This window comes from Ursus maritimus, unplaced genomic scaffold, assembly GCF_017311325.1.
Source record: "Ursus maritimus isolate PB19 unplaced genomic scaffold, ASM1731132v1 scaffold_19, whole genome shotgun sequence".
Lineage (NCBI taxonomy): Eukaryota > Metazoa > Chordata > Mammalia > Carnivora > Ursidae > Ursus > Ursus maritimus.
In genome coordinates this window covers 22,353,357-22,379,283 of record NW_024424341.1, presented here as the reverse complement: position 1 = coordinate 22,379,283, position 25,927 = coordinate 22,353,357, and the positions used below count along the sequence as shown (strand labels likewise).

Genomic DNA, 25,927 nt, shown 5'->3' with positions numbered 1-25,927 from the left:
CCCCCCCCCCCCCCCCGCTCGCATTAGCTGGCGCTCTCTCAAATAAAATCTTACCCCCCCCCCAAAAAAAGAGAGAAATGCCATATATGTACATGTGGTGGTGCTGTAAAAAAGAACTGATGCTATCTAGGGGATAATCATGCTTTGAAATATGCCTGCAAAAGACAAATATATGGGAGATCAAAACACCAATGTTGTCTTTTATTTTATTATTTATTTATTTATTTTTTTAAAAGATTTTATTTATTTATTTGACAGAGATAGAGACAGCCAGCGAGAGAGGGAACACAAGCAGGGGGAGTGGGAGAGGAAGAAGCAGGCTCATAGCGGAGGAGCCTGATGTGGGGCTCGATCCCAGATCGCCAGGATCACGCCCTGAGCCGAAGGCAGACGCTTAACCGCTGTGCCACCCAGGCGCCCCCCAATGTTGTCTTTTAATACACACACACACACAATGTGGCAGTGTGCTGGGGTGGTTTTAAAACTACGTCCACAAACGCTTTGACATACCATCCCTGAAGAGATGAAGCTTAATACTCCTCCGTTTGAGTGTAGGCCTGACCCTGTGATTCACTTCTAACATAGGATACGGCACCCCAAGATTAGGTTATTTTTTAAAAAGAGATTTATTTGAGAGAGAGAGACAGCACAATCAGGGGGAGGGGCAGAGGGAGAGAAAAAGGAAGAATCCCAGCTAAGCATGGAGCCCGAGGGGGGTGGGGGGAAGGCGCTCCATTCTAGGACCCTGAGATCATGACCTGAACCCGACACTTATCTGACTGAGCCACCCAGGCACCCCCACCCAAGGTTAGGTTTTTAAAAAGACTGTGGCTTCCATCTTGAATCATAGGTCTAGGGAAAGCCAGCTGCCAAGCTGTAAATTGCCCTATGGAGGCACCCATGTGGCAAGAAGCTGAAAGTCTCCATTCCAAAACCTAGTAAGAGATCAATGTTTTTCACCCAATGGTCTCTGAAAAACTGGCCAATGACCACTTGAGTGGTCAAGCCTTGAGATGACTGTAGCCTGGGCTGACAACTTGACTATAACCTCAGGAGAGACCTTGCACCAGACCAATGAACTTAGCTTCTTCTAGATTTCTGACCCACAGAAACTGTGAGATGACGTTTACTGTTTTAGGCTGCTAGGCTTTGGAGCAATGTGTTATTCAGTAATGGATAATTCATACAAGGGCTTATAGCTTGAAAAAGCTCCCCATTGCCAAATGAGGCATAAATCAATTAAGATATTTGTTTTCCCAAGCAGCTCCAATATCCAAATACCTGTTTCTAGAGATGATACACTTATTAGAACCATGATGCTATTGCTGAAACAACTTTTGAAATTAACCCTGAGTATAAATCTTCTTTGGAATTTTGCTTAATGGTGCCAATTCACCATTTCTATTTGTTATTTGCAGTAAATTTGGTGGTGAGTAAGTAAATTTTTTCATTATGAATCAAGCTTAAGGCATGTTTCTAAAGTACAAGGCTGGTATAGGAAAAATGCCAAGGAAAATCCTAAGAATGTGGGTTTGTTTGTTTTTTTTTTAGATTTATTTACTTATTTGAGGGAGAGAGAAAGAGAGAGAGAAAGCATGAGCAGGGGGAGAGCAGAAGGAGGGGGAGAGAGAATCCCAAGCTGACTCAGCGCTGAGCACAGGGTCCAGCAGGGACCTTCATCACAACCCTGAGGTCACTACCTGAGCTGAAACCAAGAGTCAGACACTCAACCTCCTGTGCCACCCAGGAGCCCAAGTCCTAAGTATGTTTGATATTGTGATATTTACATTAAAGGTTTTCTTTGGAATCAGCAGAAATGACCACTAGATGCCACTGTTGTATTTTTTTTCTTAAGGTTAAAAAAAAAAAAAGGATGAAAGAACATTTTGGAAACAACAAAGTCAATTTTCATATCATAATGAGCACCAGAACAGAAATTGTTGGGTTATGTCAATAAAGAACCAAGACCTTTTTTTCACTACACAGTTTATTGTGAAAGTAAATGAAACATACAAACATACAGTATGGCTAATGGTGGCAAAAGCAATCTGGTAGCTTAAGGCAAGTTTTAATGGAGATGAATTTAGAAAAGATGATGCAATGATGTAATTTTGTTTAAATACAGATAATGGAAAAATATCAAATTGCATCAATAACTTAATAAAAGTTTTCAAAGCCTGCACTACTGGAGAAAAAGGACTCATGATCTTAATGCCAGCATTAAGACAGACAGAAGCAGCACTTTGCTGAATGACAGGAAAATCGAGTATTTACAGAAAGATGGCAATATGAACATTTAATAACATTTGATCTTAGTTACTGGTGGAATGAAAGCCCTTAGCTAAAAGCAATAGAGAAAAATGTACCATCATTATTATGTTATTAAAAAATTAAGTGCAGAAGTCAAAAACCAAGGAGCTCTGTGATAAAGTAACCTTAAAACACCACTTTAAGGGCCACTTAAAAGGCGATTCCCTCAGGGGGAGTTAGGGCACTGAGTGTGTAAACATGTGAGCTGCACAACACTAAATACCAACCAAATTCATTCATAGTACTTAGTTACACAAGATCAGCATGGTCTTCTATGATGCATTACTGTTTATAACAATTTAAACACACTCTTTACCATGCATGACTTCAAATATATAACAAATATTTTTATTCTGAGATACAGGATATGTTTATGAATTATAAGACCTATATACAATGAAAGTCACACCTCCCTCATCAGTCAAGTATATAGTGTGTGTGTGTGTGTGTGTGTGTGTGTGTGTGTGTGTGTGTGTGTTTTAAATGTGATGACCTTATTCAGACTTTGGTTTCTTTTCTGAATTGACCATGTCAGTTTTTCAAACTCTTTAAAATAATGCCATTCTATTATGATAAAACACATTTTGCAAAAATTCAGAAATGTAGTAACACTTAATGAATGTGACATAAAAAATATTTGTAAGGAGGTGCCAAATGACTTAGCACTTTTTTCCAGTCTTGTATTTAAAAAAAAAAAAGTTGCATCCAATTTGACAGTGAGCCTATTTTAAAAATATTCTTATACTAATTCATCTCAAAAGGTTCTACTAATAGTCCTTTTGGAAAATACTATATATATAACCTGTGAGTTTTTTTTCCAGAATAATTAATGAAGAAAATGTATCCTCTGCACAGATGAACATTTTCTCTCTAAGACTAATTTTTCATCACCCAGCATTTTTTTTACAAAAGCATGCATTATAAAATACACATAAAAGCAGCTATCTTAAACATGATTTTAATACAATATTACCTTGGTAGCTGATTCATCACTGTCTCCAGTTTAATATGCTGTTACATACACGAAGAAGCTCCAGTATCCCTTTTCTGATTGACTTAAAAAAAAAAAAAAAATCCCTGAATAAAACAGAAGCCAGCCTGCGACTTCTTTAGGCATTTCAGTAGAGTATTATTACCATCTGTGGAGAATATCTCCACACAAACTCATGATTACAGAACAGAATGTAAAACAGATCTGGGGCAGATTAGGGTTAATACCAATTTAAAAATTTTATGTTTAAGGAGGAAAGAAAGAGGAGCTAATTATCAACATTTAAAAGGATACTGCAACTTTAACAACTGTAAACTTTGTGTTAAAAGGCTGTGGCAGACAGCTCTATGCTACTAGGTTTTTAGCTTCTAAATAATGCAAACACATCAGCAGTTTTAAAATGCCATAAACTATAAAAACAGAAACAAAACAAATAACGAAGAATGCTAATCTAAAATGAAGCTGTGTAACCAACACATCTAAAATTCCAAAAATAATTAGAACTGATTAGGGGAGAAAACCCTCTGATAAAAATTTAAATTTCTTGACTTGTTTTAAAATGACATAATCTTTTAAATTAAAATGGAAGAAAAAAAGAGCTTTACAAGTGGATAGTTTCAACTCACTAAAATAATGCCAACAAGGTAAGCTTGCATAGAAAAAAATTCAAATTACTGGCTACATGCATACAAAATTAGAAATGCAGGTATTATATAATCATAGTGCAAAACCATGGCAGTTTGTGATGTCTTGTTACTGCCTAAGGTTGAGAAATAGACCGCAGTACCTCCAGTTATCACAGTTTCTGGTCTTTTAATGATTATTTCTGCCAACTAGAAACAATGTGTATGTTAAGATGGGTGGGCACATCGGCTGTGCTGCTAATTAACGAAGTTTGAGGTCATCACCACCGCCTAAATTGGAACCAGGACTAGGGTCTTGTTGTCTTCTTGCCTGCAATGACAAAATCATAATTGGGGGTCAAAACATGTTTTGAAAATCCAAGTGCTAGATAAAGTATAAGATACAGTAGCATTAAAAAAAAAAAAGTTTACAACTAAAAAATTTTCAGCCAGTATCTCCAGATGTAAGAGGAAAAATAACAATATAAATTATGGATTACATATTTTGCTGAAGTCTCTGTAAAAACCAAGAATAAAAATCTCATTATATTCAAACGAGCATTATCAAAATATGTACTATGCATAAAAGAACAACAAATCTACATTTATAGTTCTTGGACTACTGGGTTAAACACATCATCCATTCACCTTAGAATCAATATTTCCCTTTTAATAATAGCTGACATTTATTGAGCACCAGCTATGTGCCAGGCACTGTTCTAAGCACTTTCCATGGATGAACTAATGAAAACCCCGTCAGCAACCCATAACATAGGTGCTACTGTTTATTTTACGGTCACACAAAAGTACATAGTCTACCAATAGTATGACTGAAAAATGTAGTAGTGAACTTCATCTTACAGAATGCCATCTCTGCCAAACAAGTTTTAACTAAAAACCCCTACCTCATGTAATAAAATCATTACTAGGGATATTGTCTCAAAAGCAGAAATGGATGCTCTTAGAGCTTCCACTAAGAAGAACCACTTCAGGGAGGCCACCATCTAAGAGCAACAATAAACAATTTTAACTGCTTTTGGTTATATCCATAAAAGTTAAAGCCCATGGGGCACCTGGGGGCACAGGCGTTAAGCGTCTGCCTTCGGCTCAGGGCGTGATCCCAGCGTTCTGGGATCGAGCCCCACGTCAGGCTCCTCTGCTGGGAGCCTGCTTCTTCCTCTCCCACTCCCCCTGCTTGTGTTCCTTCTCTCGCTGGCTCTCTCTCTCTGTGTCAAATAAATAAAATAAAATCTTAAAAAAAAAAAAAGTTAAAGGCCAGGTTCTATTTCTCCAAAGTAGAAATAATTGACATGACTGTACTTTACAGGTATCTTTATATGACTGCATAAATATGGAGGGAAGAAAGACCTGAAGTACAACATGAAAATTTGTTACTTAACAAGTGCAATTATTAGAAAACAAACAAAACCCTCTGAAAAAACCAAGTGCAATTCTTTTTTTCTTTTTTTGGGGAAGATTTTATTTATCTGACAGAGACAGACATCGAGAGAAGGAACACAAGCAGGGGGAGTGGGAGAGGGAGAAGCAGGCTTCCTGCTGAGCAGAGACCCCAACACAGGGCTCAATCCCAGGACCCTGGGATCATGACCCGAGCCGAAGGCAGATGCTTAACAACTGAGCCACTCAGGTGCCCCCCAAGTGTAATTCTTAATAAATAAATTTGGATAAAACCTTTAAAAAAAAAAAAAAGGAAGCAAAACTGGGGGGAAAATTATAGTCCTTGATCCACTTCATACCCAGAAGGATTTTTATTATTTTTATTATTTTTAATTTTATTATTTTTATTTTTAAAGATTTTATTTATTTATTTGACAGAGAGAGAAAGCCAGTGAGAGAGGGAACACAAGCAGGGGGAGTGGGAGAGGAAGAGGCAGGCTCCCAGCGGAGGAACCTGATGTGGGGCTCGATCCCAGAACGCCAGGATCACGCCCTGAGCCGAAGGCAGACGCTTAACGACTGAGCCACCCAGGCGCCCCCCAGAAGGATTTTTAAAACAATTATTAATGACTAAGAGGTTTGACAACTATAGACACTAAGACTTTCAAGTTTCACTTTAGAATAAACATTTCCAGTTAAACTACTGATGGCAAATTTCTTAACAGGGAACATCTAACTAACAGGTCCTGTGTGACACTCTATGCTACTATAAAGTTTTTATGTAAACTGGGGCCCCTGTGGTCCACATACATTAACTCTCAGTCTCTTTCACAAATTCCAATGCATGTTTCTTCCATAAGCTTTCTTTAGTGACTATAAATGGTAGTCAAGCATAAGCATCTGATTGTATATAGACCCTGGTTCCTTCAGCAATGGTTTTCCTATGTTAGACAATGGCGAGTCCATTTTACCAGTAGTTCCGGCAAAAAACCTTGCAGTCACCCTAACATCTCTTTCTCTCACACTCAGTGGTGGGCTCTGACAGCTCTACATTAACAATGTCCTGAATCTGAGCACTTCTGACTGCCTCCATCCCTCTTACCCTAGCCCATGCCACCACCATTCTTCATCTGGATCTTGTCTGTAGTCACCTCTGATAAACATATGCCAGTAATTGAGACCACCCTGAAATCAGAAGTGCAATCTTTAGCTAAATGGAATCATGTATTATAATCACCAATTGATTCTTCGTTGTCTATGTCAGTTTTCGGAAACAAATCTAACCAAAGATTGAAACATTCTGGTTTCAGTTCTTAAGATCTAACACAGTTGTTACAGAAAGAGCATCCTTGACCTTCAAAGAAACAGCAAGTCACACTTGTACTGCCTGATCAGGTTTGGTCAGAAGCTCCAGCAATGTCATCATTTCTCAAGAGCATTATGTTGTTTGGATAGAAAGGACACACTGCCTTGTTCACTTCTGAAACAAATCAAGTAAAACCCAACACTAACTTCTGTAGTCTTATCTTCTGTAGTCTTATAAATTTTGATACATTCCTCCAGCATATTTTAACTATTTTTATCAGCATACTGCTCACTAAGTTTTAGCCTATTTCTTTCAATTAACTAGTCATGTGAAAGTTATGTGGCATGGTACAGACTGAAAAAGCTATGGAATGCGTATTCATCAAAAACAAAAACAAAACCAGACAACCACCCAGAAGCAAAAAAAAAACAATTTAAGTTCCATACAGAATCAATGCTAAATGTAGTGTAAGGACAGATCAATTCTGCAAAATCACAGATGGTGATATAAGCATCTGAGTTCAGTCAATGAAGGTTAGAAAGGGGCTGAGCAATGAAGAAACACTGAGAAAAATCAATCCTAATTATATATTTACAAATCACTATTAACCTACCAATAATACTTTGTCGAAAGGATATTTCAGCTTTTGCCTTGGGATAGGAGTAATTTTCAAATTATTTTAATAATAATGAGATGACTTCAAATGAGTGATGGCCTTCATCAGCAGTGATCAGCAGCTGTGCACAAGCTGCCATGGGTTTATTTGTTTAAAATGTATTTTGGTAAAGGCATGGAGAGGAGTAAAGTTGTCTTGTTATTTACTTGTGTTTGCAGTGTTATTTACACTGTGAAGGGGGAATTAGGAAGATGTAAGGGAAGACACTGTGAAGGAAAAACAAAAATATGACAAATGAGAGCTGGGGAACTCAACAGAGTGTGAGAGCCGGAGAGAGAGGAATAAGAGCTGGGAGACTGGGAGGAAATTTACTGTTCGGAGGGAAGATGTACAGGCTGTCACATGAAGGAAACAAACACACAAACAGACTTAGGTTCCGTGAAATAGCTTCCATAGGATCAGTATTCAACAACTGGATGAGCTTTCGCATGAAAGCTAGATGTTTTAGAAGGAATTCCACAAGTAATTGGCTAGACTACATGGTGGCTAAGAAACTCTCTGAACTTGATTATTATAAAAGCATAAAGTCCATGATTTCTAGTTTCTTTTCCTCTGTCAATCCACATGGGCCCTTGATTCTAACTTCTTATTAACAGCTATTTCAGAATAGGGGTTTAATATAAAGCAGACACCCACAAGCCTGTTCAGAATACAAATCTGTTTTTAATATTTATAAAGAATTAATCTAGACATTTTAAAAAAGATTTTATTTATTTGAAAGAGTGAGAGAGCACAAGCAGGGGGAGTGCAGAGGGAGAGAGAGAAGCAGGCTCCCCACTGAGTAGGAAGCCCAATGCGGGGCTCCATCCCAGGACCCTGGGATCATGACCTGAGCTGAAAACAGATTAACTGACTGAGCCACCCAGGTGCCCCTAATCTAGACATTTTACTACAGACCTCTTACTATCAGTTGCTCCTGTTTTTTTTCTTCCAATATACCATTGTCCAGAAACATGGCATATCCAGTTTTGAGAAGGCAGTCATGAGATGAGCCCAAAGTGGAGTGACAAAGAACAGTCACCAGGAACTGAGTTTTCCCTACTGGTCAGGGCTATGCAGAAATAACCAAGAGCAGGGATTCCCAAATGAAAATGAGTAAAACTTCTTGGGTTGATTTCCATTCTTTCGTTATTAAGATGATCAAATTGCTGAAAATTCTTCATGAGGAAATGCCCTAATACTTAAAATACTTTAATACTTAAATACTTAAAAATAGCTCCAATTTATTGAGTGTATACTATGTTCATACAGTATGCTTACTATTTTATGTCTAACACTTGACTAAACATCAGAGCACAGAATTACAGAATTTTAGAGTGGCAAAGTATGTCAAAGTTTTAGTTCAACTCTAATCTTACAAACTGGGAGACTGAAGCCAAGAACATTAAGTGATTCCCCAAGGTTTCATTGTTAGCTGGTCCCAACTGCTAAAGCTGGAGGAGTCACAAAGCAGAAATTTTAAGTCCTAATATGACAGAAGGGAGTGTACCTTCCGAAAACGCAAAAAGGTAAAAACCAGGTCAGCAGACAATCATAAACACCTGTCAGGTAAGGAGGCTGCAAGAGGTGGTCTAACTCATGCCAAAGAATATAATCCTTATAAAGTATACAACTTCAGGAAAACTTTACATATAAAGTGTTCTTTCAAAATAAAAGAGATAGTGGAGAAATAATCTACATTTCCAGGTGTAGACTAGGATGGCTCTACCACTTTAGCTATGTGATCTTAGACAAGTTTCTTATTCTGTTTCAGCCTCAGTGTTTTAAGAACCAAGTGTAAAACAAAGACTGTGATGTATACTGCCTGGCACACAGTAAGTACTCACACTGTCATTATTGCAATAAAGCTGCTCGTCACTTCCAAATTTATGTATATGAATATTTGAAATGTTAAAAACCAAACAAAACCCAGCCAATAAGTTTTTACAAACTAAAACAAGGTTAGGACAAAATAAATTTTAATGAAGCTTGCATCTCCTATGATAGAGAGCAAAGACTTGAAAAAGAAGATTTTATTTATTTATTTGAGAGAGAGCGAGTGAGAGCGAGCACACGAGCAGAGGAAGAGGAAGAGGGAGAAGCAGACTTTCCTGCTGAGCAGGGAGCCTGATGTGGGGCTTGATTCCAGAACCCTGGCATCATGACCCAAGCTAAAGGCAGATGCTTAACCAGCTGAGCCATCCAGATGCCCCACGAAGACTCTCTTTCTATCTTAGTATGGGAGAAGGCAGATCTAGTATCTCCTTCCTCCCTCATCAATCCTCTTCTGGTTCTCATTCTTAGTCTGAGTTCATATTCCTGCTTCACTCTCATCTACTGTCTTTACCCAAAAGACACGTTAGAAGGTCCAGTATAGACAGATTTTTATGTTAATTTGTCCTTACACAAAAATGAGTGTTGGTATAGTTAAAGTGATTTGAAAACTGAAGTCTGCGGGAATTTAAAATAGTGGCTGAGATTTTTTTTTTCGGACCACACAGAATTGAAGGCTCCAAAAACACACAAACACAAATACAAAAACCACATAAAGCCTTTTGCCTGTTTTTATTTCCAAACAGTTTCCACCTAAAATGCTCCTATGATTTGCTGAATTGTATTAAAACTGCCTATAGTAAAATAAGCAATAATTATTTACCCATTCTCTGACATTAAAGACAAGAATTTATTTGCTAACACTTTATAAACTAACCAGACGAAAGCGTTTTCTAGATAATGACAGAGAAAATCTCTTTCAGCACCCTGTCACCATGCAGCCGAATTAAGACCCGACAGTATGACATTACAGTTTTGGAAAGTTAAGAGACCAATCACGTTGAAGGCAGTCTCTAGACATAGGGAGTGTACATAAGCTGTTATCAATAACATAGGCATCTTTCCAATATATTTATGACCAGAGCACTCATTCTGTCCTTTACCAACCTCAATCTTCCACAAAATCCCAAAGTAAGGCATTTGAATTACAGAGAACTGCCATCTACTAACATGCCAACATTTTCAAATAATGGAAGGAATCTCAGGTAAAAAGGCACCTGGCTAGTACTATGTGGCAAAAGCTGGCGATGGGCAGGCACTTCACAGAAGAAATGTCTGTGATTATTTTTTCTTTTTTAATGTCTAATTTTTATTAAAATAAAGAATAGTGCACAGATCATAAATGTAACTTGATGAATTTCCCATTAAATGAACACACCCATGTAACTAGCACCCAGATCAAGAAATATACTACTACCCAAACTTGGGAAGTTCCCCTTGTGTTCTCCCCTCTCCCTAGTCACTAATCACCCCTTTGGGTAACTGCTACCTCCACCTTTAACTGAACCCAGAAAAATTCAAAACCCTTTACTGTTGTTAAAAACCAAACAACCAACACCAGAATATAAAATATCTTAGCAAAATACCTCTGACTTTCACAGCTTAAAGTTAGGATATGCCTGCCTTTACTGCCACTCCAGATACACTGTGAGCCAAAGGGAATAGAAAGAGGAAGTGAGCCCATTTTAAGAATCAGATACTGTGCTGGCAGCAACCTGGGAGGTAGGACTTCAGGCCTGGTTTTATAGATGAGGCTTGCAAGGATAAATAACCTTCCTAATGTCACAAGGCAACAAATAGGAGAGCCAGGATTTAAAACCAGAACAATCTGGGGCGCCTGGGTGGCACAGTGGTTAAGCGCCTGCCTTCAGCTCAGGGCGTGATCCCGGCGTTAAGGGATCGAGCCCCACATCAGGCTCCTCCGCTATGAGCCTGCTTCTTCCTCTCCCACTCCCCCTGCTTGTGTTCCCTCTCTTGCTGGCTGTCTCTATCTCTGTCAAATAAATAAAAATAAAATCTTTAAAAAAAAAAACAAAAACAAAACACCAGAACAATCTATTATAAACCTCGTGGTCATTTTACTACATCAAAGTTTCTTCAGTTACATTCTGTCGGTTACTGGGTTCCACGAAAACACCCCAGGGACTATAGTAGGAAATCAGAGCAATTCCCACCCTTGCTTCACCCAGAGCAGTGTTCCTTTTATCTACCATATACATTGGGATTCTCTATAAAATTTCCAATGAAGGAAGGATTTCACATTTTTAGAAACAACCCATATGCCAGAAGATACAGCAAGTTCTAGAACCTTCTAGTTCCATCATTTTTGTTAACACTAAAAACAAATATTATTTCTTTTCTAAAGAGGTAATGGATGCACAGGATACAAAATTCAAAAGGTCTAAGAGACAAACAGTGAGAAGTAATCACCCTCCCATGTGGCCCCCAGATACCTGATTCCCCTCCACAGTTTTCAGTTTTCTACATTTCCTACTAAAGAGAGAAAGTGCACATTCAAGCAAATAAGTGCATGTATTCCTTTTTAAAAACTACCCAGAGGGTAAAGATATGATATACAGTGTTATGTAGCTATTACATACCATTTTGTTGTACACCAAAGATTTAACAGCATTTTAACAAGGTACTAAAATAAACAATGTTTCTTCATTTCACTGTAGTTTTTCACTTGCCAAATTAATGAAGCTGTTATCATTTCTGAAAGGTAAAGAAAAATCTCATACTACTAAAATACCTTTTCCCAGAAAATCAGAGAAAGAAAATGCTAAATCCTGCCATGAATGATGGATTGAAAACTTTCTAAATTTTACAGATGGTAAAAGAGACACATGCTCAGGGAGTTTTAGAACTGATTTCAGGTTCAAACACACTGGCACAAATCAAAACCTTTAGTAACCTTAACCTTACACATGTATTAAATGCTCAAGAGCCCCACCACTGCAAGGCTAGCACCACAGGTCAGAGGCCTCAGAGGTTATCCAAACAGGGCTGGGACATCCCTAAGCCGCTGAGCTACCAGCATCTCAAGCTTCCAAGGACCATTTACTGGGTTACTGCCACCCATGAGCTACCACTGCTCCTCAGCCTTTGCCTCCAGTCAGGCATCAGGACCACCCACTGGAATCATTATTATTCTTTTCTGCCTCAGCTTTTTCTTTTCCAGGCAACCTCTTCTGGCAGGTTTTATTTTTCAACTTAATCATCTTTATGGGTGATGTGGAAATTCATTTCCCGGTGCTAGACTGTATTTGTAGGGGCCTTTTGGTTAGGAAGCTGGTTTAAGTCTTCACCCATCTTTCTATTCACCAACTACTTGAAAGAGAGCAAGTCAATTAATTTTTCTCAGAGTCTCAGGTTCCTCAACTATAAGGAGAATGAGAGTATATGGCATAATGTCTCCTATAGATGTTTGAATTATGGGGGGGAGGGATAGACAATATTTTTTCTAATGTTCTCCCCTTTTAGAAAAAAGAAGAAAACTGTGAGAAAATAAGATTAGGAATTTGTTGTGGATTTTTTATTTTTATGAGGTTTATTTACTTTGAGAGAGAGAGAGCGCAGTGGGGAGGGGCAGAGGGAGAGAGAGTCCCAAACAGACTGGGCAGGGAGACTGAAGTGGGGCTCGACCTCACAACCCCAAGATCACTGCCTGAGTAGAAACCAAGAGTTGGTCACTTAACTGACTATGCCACCCAGGTGCCCCATTATGCGTTTTTTAAAAGGGAAGCAAAATATACATGCACAAAGTACCAAAAGACGTTTGTATTCAAAACTCCCCTAAGTGACTGCCACTGCAAGCTCTGGAGTCAGAATCCAGCCCAATTTTGTAGATGACGGTTCTCTACAACAACTGATGTTTTAAATTATTGCCTCAAGGGACTATGAGATCTTAAATCATTGATGACACTCTAACCATTTTTTCTATGCTCCAGGTCATCATGCAGGGAAAGTGCCCTGATGCACTTTAACTAAAAGGATGTTCTTAGCCAGATAATTCCATTAATTGGAACCAGTGCTGTGGTAGAGCTCTTAGTGCTAAAGAAGTACTTTAGAGCTATTATTTACTGTAGGCATACACCAGCCAACCACCATACTCAGTGCTTTTACAAGCATTTTCCTATTTAATTCTCACAACAGTTTCTATGAGAAAATAAGCTTGAGAGAGATTGGCAAGTGATACAGAAGGAATCTCAACTAGGACTGACTACAACGTCCATGCTCTCAAATCACTGACATAAAACCCACTGGAAAACAATCTAACTGAGCAACAAATTATTTAACACCTCTATCAAGAGACTATGCTTTTGTTCATATGCAAATATAAACATGCATATATATAAATTCACACATCAGAATGTTTTTCTTCAAGTAGCATTATTTATAAGAACAATCAAGCTAGCATCTAAGGCAACTCTTAGTATCAACTAATCTACAATTTTATTTAAGGCAAAATATATACAAAAACTTCTTAAATAATTGTCCATTAATTATCAAAGTTATTCTTCAAATATAATGTAGCCAAAGAGCACTTTTTTTTTTTTTTAAGATTTTATTTATTTATTTGACAGAGATAGAGACAGCCAGCGAGAGAGGGAACACAAGCAGGGGGAGTGGGAGAGGAAGAAGCAGGCTCACAGCAGAGGAGCCTGATGTGGGGCTCGATCCCGTAACGCCGGGATCATGCCCCAAGCCGAAGGCAGACACCCAACCGCTGTGCCACCCAGGCGCCCCCAAAGAGCACTTTTTATAAAGCAATTCTTATACTCATTTAAAGCCATGTTGGCTTGTTCCAGAAAGACTGACCAATCACGTTCTCGGACATGACAAGATTTCTTACTGCTTCATGCCCTTGCGTACACTGTTCTTTCTGCCCAGAATGCTTTCCCTAGCTTGTCCAGCAGGCTAACTCCCAGTCTTCCTTCAAATTCCTGCAAGGGTATTCTCCTGTGAATTACGCAGGCAGAGGCAGACATAAGCACTCATTCCTCTACAATGCCACTGTTCACTGTTCACCTTCCAAACCTCCATGTATGGATGCTGCTGAAGTAGTCTTCAATTTTGGGTTTATACATCTATCTTCTGTCAAGCCTGACAGTTGCTCAAGGACAGAAACCATACATTTTCCTTCTTTCTTTTTTTTCTATTTTCCTTCCTTTCTTTCTATTTTTAGAGAGGGAGAGACAGTGTGAGAGCAAGTGGTGTGGGGCGGGGGTGGGCAGAGGGAGAAGGAAAGAGAGACTCTTAAGCTGGCTCCACACCCAGCATGGAGCCCGACTCAAGACTCGATCCCATGACCTGAGATCATGACCTGAGCTGAAATCAAGAGTCAAATGTTTAACCGAATGAAGCACCCAGGTGCCCCATGCATTTTCATCTATATATTTACCAGTCCCTAATGCAGAATCCAGCACAACATAGTTGGGGTTCATTACTTAAAACTAACTTAATATACACCAATAAATTACAAACATTTAAAACCTTTCCAGAGACCATTAACATGTATTATTCTACCTTAATTAACCTCTAGTCTACCCTGTAACTCTAGTTTTCAGACAGCCAGGATAAGAACTGTTTTCTGAAGCTCTCCATTAGACAATTAAACACAACATACAAAACACTGTGGTGGGTAATGTGAGGGTTAAAAAATCAGGGGCCCATCTCATTGGGAATCTACAATAGAGGACAGACATGTTTTTAATTGTTTCAACATACTGTTCTGTAAGAACAATAACAGAAATAAGTGCTCTGGAAACTACAAAGTGGAAGGGCTAGTAACAGTGAAGCAGGCTAGAGAAGGGACTGACAGAATGTTTAAGCTGGGTTTTAACAAATGGGTGGAAAGGTACCCTATTAGTCAGGGAACAAACAGCATGAGCAAAAAGGTTCAGAAGTATAAGATAAATGCATATTATATGTTTAAAAACTTCTTAGTACCACAGATACAAGCATTCTGAAAGAAAATGTCATGGGAAGTCTGATCACAAGAATTGAAAAGCTTCAAAGAAAACAAATACATTGCATAATATCCCTCCTGTCTCTTCTCCTAGCTGAAAAGTACTATCTTCTTGGGGGCACCATCAATTGCTATCAGCCTATTAGATTAATTAACTCATTGACAAAGGGAAATCTCAATCATTAAAAGATAATTCTATTTTATACACTAACCACTAAGTAGAACTGATTTTTTTCATTTATTCTACAAAATATATTGTCACATAGAGGGGATACACTCTCTCTCTCTCTCTCCCACACCACACACACACACACACACACACACACACACACAGACACTAATAATAGCAGCTAACACCTACTCAGAGCCATATACTGAAGAAGTGCTTCCATAGGTATTTGCTTATTTAATCCACAATAATCTTATGAGATAGACAGGATTATTAGCCTCATTTTATCAATGAGGAAACTCAGCCACAGGAAGGTGAAATAAGTTGTTCAAGGCGACAAAGTAAGTGGCAAAGCCAGATTCAGATCTTGCAGGCTAGCTCTACTGTCTGGGCTCTTCACCACTATCTCTGTGCACACACAAACACACTCTTTTGTGTTAATTTAAATAATGGTGTACATATAATTCTGTGCATGGAAAACCCACAAATTTTCTGTAACACCAATTAAAAAAATTTTTTTAATGTGTTAAAATACATTTAACATAAAAATTACCATCTCAACCATTTCTAAGTGCACAGTTCAGTAGTATTAAGTAAATGTACAACCAATCTGCAGAACTCTTTTTAATGCCTGGAAATTATCTAGTTCATGTACTATATTTATATTTTAATTCCATTTCTTTTGATTATCAAAGATGAATGTGTGCTTTTTCCTATTTCTTCTTGTGTGAAATGCTCATGTTGATAATTAAGCTTATGAACTTGAAGAATATATTAACATTTAACAATATCCTTTTCAAAAATATTAGTTCTCATCTTGATTATTTTTGTTTTGTTAGAGTATACTTTTTGTAGAAATTGGAGTTTTGAACAATGTATAGATACTTAAAATATTAATCTTGTAATTAAAGTCCGCTTAAAGCAGGGTACAATTTTATATAGAAAAAATCCATGTCAATTAAAAGTCTTATCAAATTTAAACACTGGGTTAAGACTAAACTTCAGTGTTGAAGACTGAAGCAGGCGATGGTAATAAAACTAAAAAGACAACAGGAAGTGATTACTATAAAAACTAAGGTAATGAGTACTTTTGAGGGGAAGGAGAAATCATATTAGATGCTTACATGGGAGGGGGCTACTGGGGTAGCTGTCAAAGTTTGAGTTTTTTAAAATCTGGATGGTGTTATTAAGGTGTCAGCCTTACAATAGTAATTGAGCTACATATTTCTTTTGTGAGGATTTCCATCTCTGTACCATAAAAAAGGTTAAAAGAAAAATGCTTTAGGTTAATTCCATTCTTTGAGTAGTTTGAAAATATTACATTTTGCTCTAGTAAAGACAATACACAAATGGCTAAACATTACAGTTACAAAATCAAGACAAACATTCATAAAAAAATATAAAGTAATATTATTTCCAAAGTGTTTTAATAATGTTCTTAAAAAATATGTATTCTATGATAACATAAAGTAATTTTTACAAATAAGACAACAAAGAGGGAAGATATTTGGATCAATGAATTAAGAGAATATATATACATGACAGTAAATGATTTTTATGAGGACCAGTAAATGATGAATTCATGTACAACCTTAAAATTAAGACTAAGTCTCTCTATAGCAATTACATTTAATAAACACAAAGACACAGTATAACTTTTGACAAATGAAAGACAAAATTAAACTATTTATAAAAAACATTATGCACAAATATGACAAAGAGAGCCTGAGAGGTTGGGGGAAAGTACTAACCAGTTACTGCCAGCAGCTGTGAAACTCTCACCTCCATTTCCTCCCGATGAGACCTGTCTCTGTCTTCAAATTCACGCGTCCTTCTCCGAGCCTCTTCAAAGGCCTGTTGTGCTAATGCATCCTCCTGCTGTTGGAATACATGAAAAGGATATTTTAATTTTGATTTAGAATAACAACTTGCAATATGACGGTGTTTGTTTCTTGGAGGAAATGAACAGCAGAATATTTCTCCAAATATCAAACCATTAAAAAAAGCTAATGTTGGAGCTACTTTTAAAAGAAAACTCTGGCAACTCTTTCTGCCCACGGGTCCTGTCCCCATGCTTTAATAAAATTACTTTTTTGCACCAAAACCCCCCCCCAAAACCAAAATCTATAACTTGGATATAAGACAGGCCAGGCCCTCTAATAATTAGGACACGAAAGCCAGAAATATAAAAGAGAATATTAACGGAACTGATTATACAAATGTTAGAAACAGCTGAACAACAGAAAGTAAGTAAAAGTCCAAGGGATCTCTCAAGAAAAAATATTTGTAACATGTAACTAATCTATCCTAATCCATTCCCAATTAATAAAGATCTGCACATGAAAAATATCCAGATACGTCAAACTCACTGTGTCTAAGGGACAACCGATTTAAACTTTCTCCTTTACTCCCCTTTAGTTTCCATTTGTGGCACCACTTTTTCATTTTGGCCAGAAATCTGAGCCACCTTTGACTCTTCACTCTCCCATCTCCACAGAGCCCATCAACCACCAAGTCCTAGCCATCTGACCTCCTAAATATTTTTGGAATCCTAAAGTCTCCATTTATTTCCATTTTCCTAGTTCAGGCTTCTAAGATCTCTCATTAAAATTACTGTAAAGGTCTCCTAAACAGCCTCTTCCTGCTTCCATTCTGTCATCCTCAATCTACCACACAGCCATCAGAGCGTGCCTGAGGGCACAATGTGACAATACCCCCAACCTAAAAAAGCTCCCTCACTGTCTACAGCACAGGAAGCTCAACCTTTGCAGTCACACGCTTCTCAATACTACCATTTTTCTTTCTTTTTTTTTTTAAAAGATTTTATTTATTTAAGAGATAGAGACAGCCAGTGAGAGAGGGAACACAAGCAGGGGGAGTGGGAGAGGAAGAAGCAGGCTTATAGCGGAGGAGCCTGATGTGGGGCTCGATCCCATAACGCTGGGATCACGCCCTGAGCCAAAGGCAGACGCTTAACCGCTGTGCCACCCAGGCGCCCCTCAATACTACCATTTTTCGATGGTACACTTGAAGAAAGCTTTAAAAGATACACACACCCAAAAAGTCATCAATATTCACTGCAGCAAGGAGTGATCGGTAACTCAGTTCTAACCAATCAGACAGAAGCATAAGTCACCTAATGGGGCTTCTAAGAAAGTCATTTAAGAGACATTTCACCTTTCTCCTTTCTATGAGCTGATGCAATGCCCAGAGATACAGCAGCCATCGTGTAAACATAATAATGGCGATGCAATCACACATTGAGCAAAGCACAGCAGGAAGATGAGAAGACCCAGGACCCCTGTAATATAAGTAAGTGCTATACCTACCTGGACTATACCTATACTGCTGGGTATTGTGTTCTGTGTGATGCACATTTTATTTGTCACTATTAGTATGGCTGTTTCATACTTAAAATTTTCACTGACATGATGTCTATAACTTAAACAAAACTGAAAGGTGTAATCAAATTTCTATCCTTTGATGCATTTATCAGCTTTATGACCCAGGGGAAGGCATTTCATTTCTCTAAGTCTGAGTAAACTCACATGTAAAATGGGCATAGTAGTAATACCTACTTTATAAGACTGCTGTAAATATTAAATAACATATAAAACATGCTTAAACATACTAACATACAACATTCAATAAGTGCTATTATTTTAAGCATTTACAGATATGTCAAATTTACACATCTGACTAAATATTATTACATATCCCTACTGTATTGAATATACCATATAACCTTCAAGTACCTGCAAAAGAACACTGTTCCCAACTCCCAAGGGCTTTCTACTGTTTAGTTAGCTATCAACTGGGACACATCTACTGATAACAGGGTACTCCTGTCCTGTGCATTCATTCACTTTTTCATTCATTCTACAAATGTTTGAGTCTTTATTATGTCCAAGTCACTGTGCTAAGGTGTCATGGATACAATGTGAGGGAACAATGGTGCTTCTCCTCAGTCTCTGGTCTACTGGGGCAGATAGACGATGAACAAATAATTACAAAAATCAATATATAAATGTCAACTGTGATTAAGTACAGTAGAGGAATATTACATGATGAAATGAGAGCATATAACATGAAATGTGATCTAATTCCCAAAGGAAGTTACTAGCCACTAATGTGTATTCTAGCAATGGTCACAGATTTTTATTCCATTAAAAGAAAAAAAGTATTATTACTAATAGTTGCAGTAAAATAAGCCAAGAGATATTTGGTATCTCTCTGCTTTCTAACTCCAGCTTCTGTCTTGGTCCTTTCTAGCAAGATGTGAAACGTACATGCAGTGAACAGTTTGCATTTTAATTTGAAAGATGATTGGCGATGACCAGTGTTATCCTTAACTAACACCTACCCCCTTTAAGGGCATCATAAAGGTCAACTCCTGATAAAATGACATACTCACCCATAAAGTATGTTCCAAATAGCTAGGACCAACTAATTCTATCCAAACTCAGATGGCAGTGGGAGCAGCTGTCCACACTCTCGCTCCCGCCAGCTACTTGTTATACTATGGTCTTAACCACGATCTACACAAAGCAGTCAGGTGGGGTCATTATAAAAGGTGGGTGTAGTGAAACCCATGTGGCAAATAAAGGCTTTGCAGTCCTGTCACAGATCCTATATAGAATATTCTGACCATTCTTGCTGCAGTGATTTTGTCTTTATTGTATTCCCTAAATCAACAACTATATTTATTTTATGGTTTGGTAATATCTTTCTGCAGCAATGAATTTAAAAACTGGAAGTGCATGTTTAATGAAAAATTAAGAATCAAATTCATTTCCAAGAAAGTTGATGATGGAACACATGATTTGCACAAAATAACGACATTTACTATTCTCTGTGAGGACCAGAATGGTATCACTGATCACATGAAAACCAAAAGAAATAAAACTGCTGAAGAAGCATCAACATATACTTCAAAGGCGACAATTTAACGGGAGCAGCTGCAACCGGTACATTTAACATCACTCTGCAAAACACAACTTCATTTAAATTAAGTGATTTAATTCACTGACAAATGACAAATGATTCAATTCACATTATGCGCACACAAAAGCAAAGCTGTTTATATGCTTATTTCATTAAAAAAACCTTGCAAACAGCTAAACGACTTCAGTTTTACATCAGTGTCATCAGGTATGTTAAATAGAAAATCTGTTAATTCAAAAAATGTTTCAATTTTTCTAACTTGATCATAGAACCAGAATTAAACTTTTGAAAGGTCATTACATTAAAGGTGTAACTTTTTTTTTTTTTTAGGATTTTATTTTTAAGTAATCTCTACATCCAACATGGGACCCGAACTCACCAACCCCGAGATCAAGAGTCAGGTGCTCCACCGACTGAGCCAGACAGGCCCCTGAAACATCTTTTTTTGTGACCGCCAAAGCAAATTAATTTAAAAAGTACAACAGTGAAGATAAAATTATTCGTTCTTATATTGGTAATACAAATGCTGGTGGAGCACGCACTGTATAAAAAAGTAACATTCCCAGGGTGCCTGGCCGGCTCAGTCAGTTAAGTGTCCGGCTCTTGATTTCAGCTCAGGTCATGATCTCAGGGCTGAGATCCAGCCCCAAGTCAGGCTCCGTGCTGGGCATGGAGCCTGCTTCCGATTCTCGCTCCCTCTGCCCTTTCCCTCTCTCTTAAAACAAAACAAAACAAAACAAAACAAAACAAAACAAAACAAAACAAAACAAAACAGTAACATTGCCAGTGAATTTTTAAAAACAATGAAACAGGGGCGTATGGATATCTCAGTCCGTTGAGCCTCTGGCTCTTGGTTTTGGCTCAGGTCATGATCTCCCAGTCATGGGACTGGAATCAAGCCTGCCTTGGGCTCTGTGCTCAGCAAGGAGTCTGCTTGGGATTCTCTTTCCCTCCCTCTCTCCCAATCTCTCTCAAACAAATAATTTAATATCTTTAAAAAACTATGAAATAGAAATGTATTAGGAACAAGATGTGGCACATGTAATTCATAACTGTATCCAAAGAAGATAGCCTGCCATTTAGAAATTATAGCTGCATAATTAGAAATTTATTTATGTATCTACAAAGTAACAGAATTATAGAATGTGACAAAGCTGACACTGAATATAAAAAATTCATCAGGACAGTACACACATGCCTTGGATTTTAGAAAATTTAAGCCTTTGAAGAACTACTCTGAAGTCAACATAGGTCCTACAATGGCATTGACCTTTTTATGGTAAATGAGTACTCAGTTACACCTTGTTCAAAATTACTTGGAAATCTCTGATTAAAGTATCCAATGGTGAAGTGCCAAAAATTTGATATTTAAGCTTTTAGAGTTACCATTTTTGAAAACCAAAAGCATAAAGATGACACTGAATTTTATCCCTACAAATTACAGAAAATTAAGTGAATGATGAAAATATAATCAGCAAACAAGATTTAATTGTTTCTACAATTATACTCAGAATTATATTCATTTGTGGTAAACTTTTAAAACATTTTATTATTATAGTATATTATATATACAAAAAAGTACACTTATATTAAGGCTTTCCTGTCCAATGTGGCAGCAACTAGCCACATGTGACTACTACACACTTGAAGTGTGGCTAGTCTGTGGGCAGGTGGATGGCTCAGTCGGTTGAGCGTCTGACTCTTGGTTTCAGCTCAGGTCATGATCTAGGGTCATGAGTTCGAGCCCCAGGTCAGCATCCTCACTCAGTGGGGAGTCTGCTTGAGGATTCTCTCCCTCTGCTGCCCCTTCCCCTGTTTGTTCTCTCTCTCAAACAGAGATCTTAAAAAAAAAAAAAAAAAAAAAGGAATGTGGCTAGTCTGAGTCTGTACATGGAAAAAACACACTGGATTTCAAGTACTTGTTACAAAGAAAAAAATGTGAAACATCTCAGTAAATTTTTATATTAATTTTATGTTCCAGTATAATAGTTTGGATATATTGGTTTAAATAAAATATAAAAATTAAATACAATTGTTTCTTTTTATTTTTTTAATGTGGCTTCTAGAAAAACTTAAATTATATTATGTGGTTCACATCTGAATTCTCCTGGGCAGCACTGTCCTAAATTATAGTTTGATGAATTTCCACAAACTGAAATGTCCATGTTAACTAGAATCCATAGGAAGAAACAGAACAGTAACAACATCTCACAACTCTCCTTCTGCTCCATTCCAGTTTCCAGCCTCCTCTCTCAGGGATAAGCCATTATCTTTATTTCTAAAAACACTATTAGTTTTGCCCATTCTGTACTTTCAGATGAATGGATTCATACAGCATGTGCTTTTTGGATACACTCAATATGTCTGTGAAATCCATCCATACTGGTGTGCTAGTTGTAGTTTTTCAGCATCACTGTATTTCTTTGTATTTATTCATTCTATTGTTCATTGGCATTTGAGCAGTTTGCAGTTTCTATTACTAGCGCTGCTACAAATGCCCAGTACGTATCTCTTGATGAATATATATATTCAATCCCTTTGCATACCATGACTTAGACTAGAATTGCTGGGTCACAGGTATATGTAATTTGCGGTTTTAGTATGTACTGCCAGTTTTCAAATGTTGTGTCAATTTGACATAACCAACACACCAACTATTGTTCCATATCCTTGCCAACATTTGTCAAAAGTACTCTGAACAAAGGCAAAAAGACAATACTGGTGAAAATACTTCAGCTGAAATACCAACTTTAATTAAAATGGAGTTGTGACCATACTGTTTATCTCTTAGCTTACCAGGTTCCAGATACCTCACTGTCTGTTAAAGAATACTGTGTTCATACAGCAGAGAGAGAGAATGAGCAAGCTCTCTTGTGTATATCTTTTTATCAGGACACTAATCCTATCATATCAGGGCTCCACTCTTCTGACCTCATTTAACCCTAATTACCATCCCATAAATGTCCTATCTCCAAATACAGTCACATTGGGGGTTGAGGCTTTAACATATGAATATTGGGGGAATACAAATATTCAGTCCATAACAGATGTAAGCAGTGGGGTTAGGATTCACAATTATATGACAATGAAGCCCTTATTCCTAACTTCTACATATCTTACAGATGATTTGCGGATAAGGAAGGTTATACAGAAGTGCTCACTGCTGACTGAATGAAGTCTCCTGCTTTAAAATTTTTATATTATGTAAGACCTATTGTATCAGTTTATTATCACAACAGATGGCACTAACTTCGTAGTGATAAAGCTCTATTTATAGACTGGGGAACTAAGACTTGGAAAATTCTAAGTATGGAAGATACTGTGGGTTAAACTTAAAACTTTATCTATCATTTTAATAAAATATTTGTTTTAGAAATCAATTAAATCTGAAATTTTACCTTATATAAATTTAATCTGCTATATACTTACATTTTAAATGTCATTGCCATCCACTACCTTCTGGCTTCCATAATTTCAAAAGACAAATCAGTTGATTTAATCTTATTGAGGCTCCCTTGCATGTGTTGAGTCCTTTTTATTGCTGCTTTTGAGATTCTTTGTTTTTCAAAATTTGACTCTGATGCATCTAGGTGTGGATTTCTTTGTTTTTATCCTACTTGAAGTTCACTGAATTTCTTGGATATGGAGATGAATATTTGCAATCAATTTGGAAGTTTTCATCAGTTATTATTATTATTATTATTTTTTAAAGATTTTATTTATTTATTTGACAGAGAGAGACAGCCAGCGCGAGAGGGAACACAAGCAGGGGGAGTGGGAGAGGAAGAAGCAGGCTCTTAGTGGAGGAGCCTGATGTGGGGCTCGAACCCAGAACGCTGGGATCACGCCCTGAGCCGAAGGCAGATGCTTAACCGCTGCACTACTCAGGTGCCCCCATCAGTTATTATTTCTTAAAATAAACTTTCTACCTCTTTCTTCTCCTTCTGGAACTTCTATCACATGTACATGTTGGTATGCATGCTGGTGTGCCAAATCTCTGAGACTGTTTTGTTTTTCTTTCTGTTCTTCATAATTTCTATTAATCTCAGGTGCAGCCTCACACAAGCACATAGTCTTCTGGACCATGAGAAGTATTCGTGATTTTAACAGGGCTCACTTTAGTGGCCTGTTTCTCTAGATCTCCCTGATAAATTTCTGGCTAGTCTGCCATTTTGTTGCTTCCCACAACATTTGCCTTCCTGGAGGGTTTGCCAGAGACCTCTATTGTTTTGATAACATCCCCGGGTATGGATTTTTTCAAATGCTGCTCTAAATAAAGTCAGCTCCCTCTGACAGGACAGCAGAGCTGCCAGTCTTCATGGCTTGTCTTGCCTGCCTAACCTGAGAGACCACAGAGCTGAGGGAAAGTATGGAAGCACTTGCTATTGACTAAAATTCCACAGACTTACTGAAATTCAATAGCTTTGTTTGAATAAACACCCCTCAATATATGGTCTTTGGTTAATTTCCACAGACATTAATTTAAAAAAAATTTTTTTTGTCCAGTTTAATCACTGCTTTTTGGGGAGAGGATTTGCCAAACTCCTCACCAAGCCACTCCAGAAATGCTCCATTTTATTTTGAACTACTTTTCCCCCCTGATAATGTTCTGAAGATCAAGAACAAATATTAAACAGAACCATTTACTGGACTTTGAAGTGCCCCACTGAGCAGACAGGAATAATCCAATGAAATTTAGAACCACTGAAGGAAAAACTTTCCCCAAACCAGGACCAGAATGGGTCTCACCATCTATCTTCAGAATTCCTCAATACCACTTGAACATAAGACTTTTTATACTTACTCTTAAAGATGCGGTAAAATAGACATACAGATGAAGATTGGGGTACAGAAAGGGACAATGCTCGGTAGAGCTTGACATCACCCTACCTGGGCTCGTTCCTCATCGAACTCCAGGCAGCCCATACCATCCAGTCTCTGGAGGTCAATCCAACCTTTCCAGATAACACAGACTCCATTCAGAATCATGGGAGCCTTCAAATACACCTAAGACACAGGAAAAAAAGGATGAAAACCAATGATAAACCATCACACACATGATAAATGAAGAATAAGATTACTGAGGAAACCTGTGGTTTTCTTACGGGAAAAAAAAATATGAATACAATTATAAACTTAAGAATTGTAGGGACATGTGGGTGGCTCAGTCAGTTGAGCACCCAACTCTTAGTTTTGGCTCAGGTCATGATCTCAGGGTTGTGGGACTGAGCAGTGCGTCGGGCTCCAAGCTCAGCAGAGTCTGCTTGGGATTCTTTCTCTCCCCCTCTACACCCTCCCTCATTGCTCACGGTCTCTCTAAAATAAATAAATAAATCTTTAAAAAAATTGTAGGAAAGTATATAAATCATAGCCTCTGACCAAATTCTGTAAGTTAAGTTAACCTGGTTTACCGGAACGTTCTTTCTTTCTTTTTTTTTTTTTTAAGATTTTATTTATTTATTTATTTGACAGAGATAGAGACAGCCAACGAGAGAGGGAACAAAAGCAGGGGGAGTGGGAGAGGAAGCAGCAGGCTCACAGCGGAGGAGCCTGATGTGGGGCTCGATCCCAGAACGCCAGGATCACGCCCTGAGCCGAAGGCAGACGCTTAACCGCTGTGCCACCCAGGCGCCCCACCAGAACGTTATTTCTAATCACAATTCTTTCATATTGATTTTATTTATTTTTGAAGATTTTATTTACTTATTTGAGAGAGAGAGAGAGAGA

The 25,927-nt window shown here is 37.8% G+C and overlaps 1 protein-coding gene and 1 long non-coding RNA gene across 4 annotated transcripts in view; one reads left to right on the top strand and one right to left on the bottom strand.

The window, feature by feature from the left end:
- Window positions 1-23,564, top strand: part of LOC121103424 — a 28,924-nt gene extending 5,360 nt beyond the window's left edge. The window contains exons 2-4 of the long non-coding RNA XR_005835607.1: window positions 9,058-9,118; window positions 18,452-18,568; window positions 23,323-23,564. This is a non-coding gene — a long non-coding RNA (uncharacterized LOC121103424). The remainder of the gene's footprint in view (window positions 1-9,057; window positions 9,119-18,451; window positions 18,569-23,322) is intronic.
- Window positions 4,098-25,927, bottom strand: part of CBFB (core-binding factor subunit beta) — a 61,509-nt gene continuing 39,679 nt past the window's right edge. For 2 of the 3 annotated variants that reach the window (XM_040633419.1, XM_040633417.1), the window contains 3 exons: window positions 25,091-25,207; window positions 17,039-17,134; window positions 4,098-4,255 (listed from right to left, as the gene is read on the bottom strand). In XM_040633419.1, the coding sequence (XP_040489353.1) occupies window positions 4,187-4,255; window positions 17,039-17,134; window positions 25,091-25,207 (282 nt within the window). In that variant the 3' untranslated portion in view covers window positions 4,098-4,186. Of the gene's footprint in view, window positions 4,256-17,007; window positions 17,135-25,090; window positions 25,208-25,927 lie in introns of all 3 variants that reach the window. The other variant, XM_040633418.1, reaches the window with a different exon arrangement.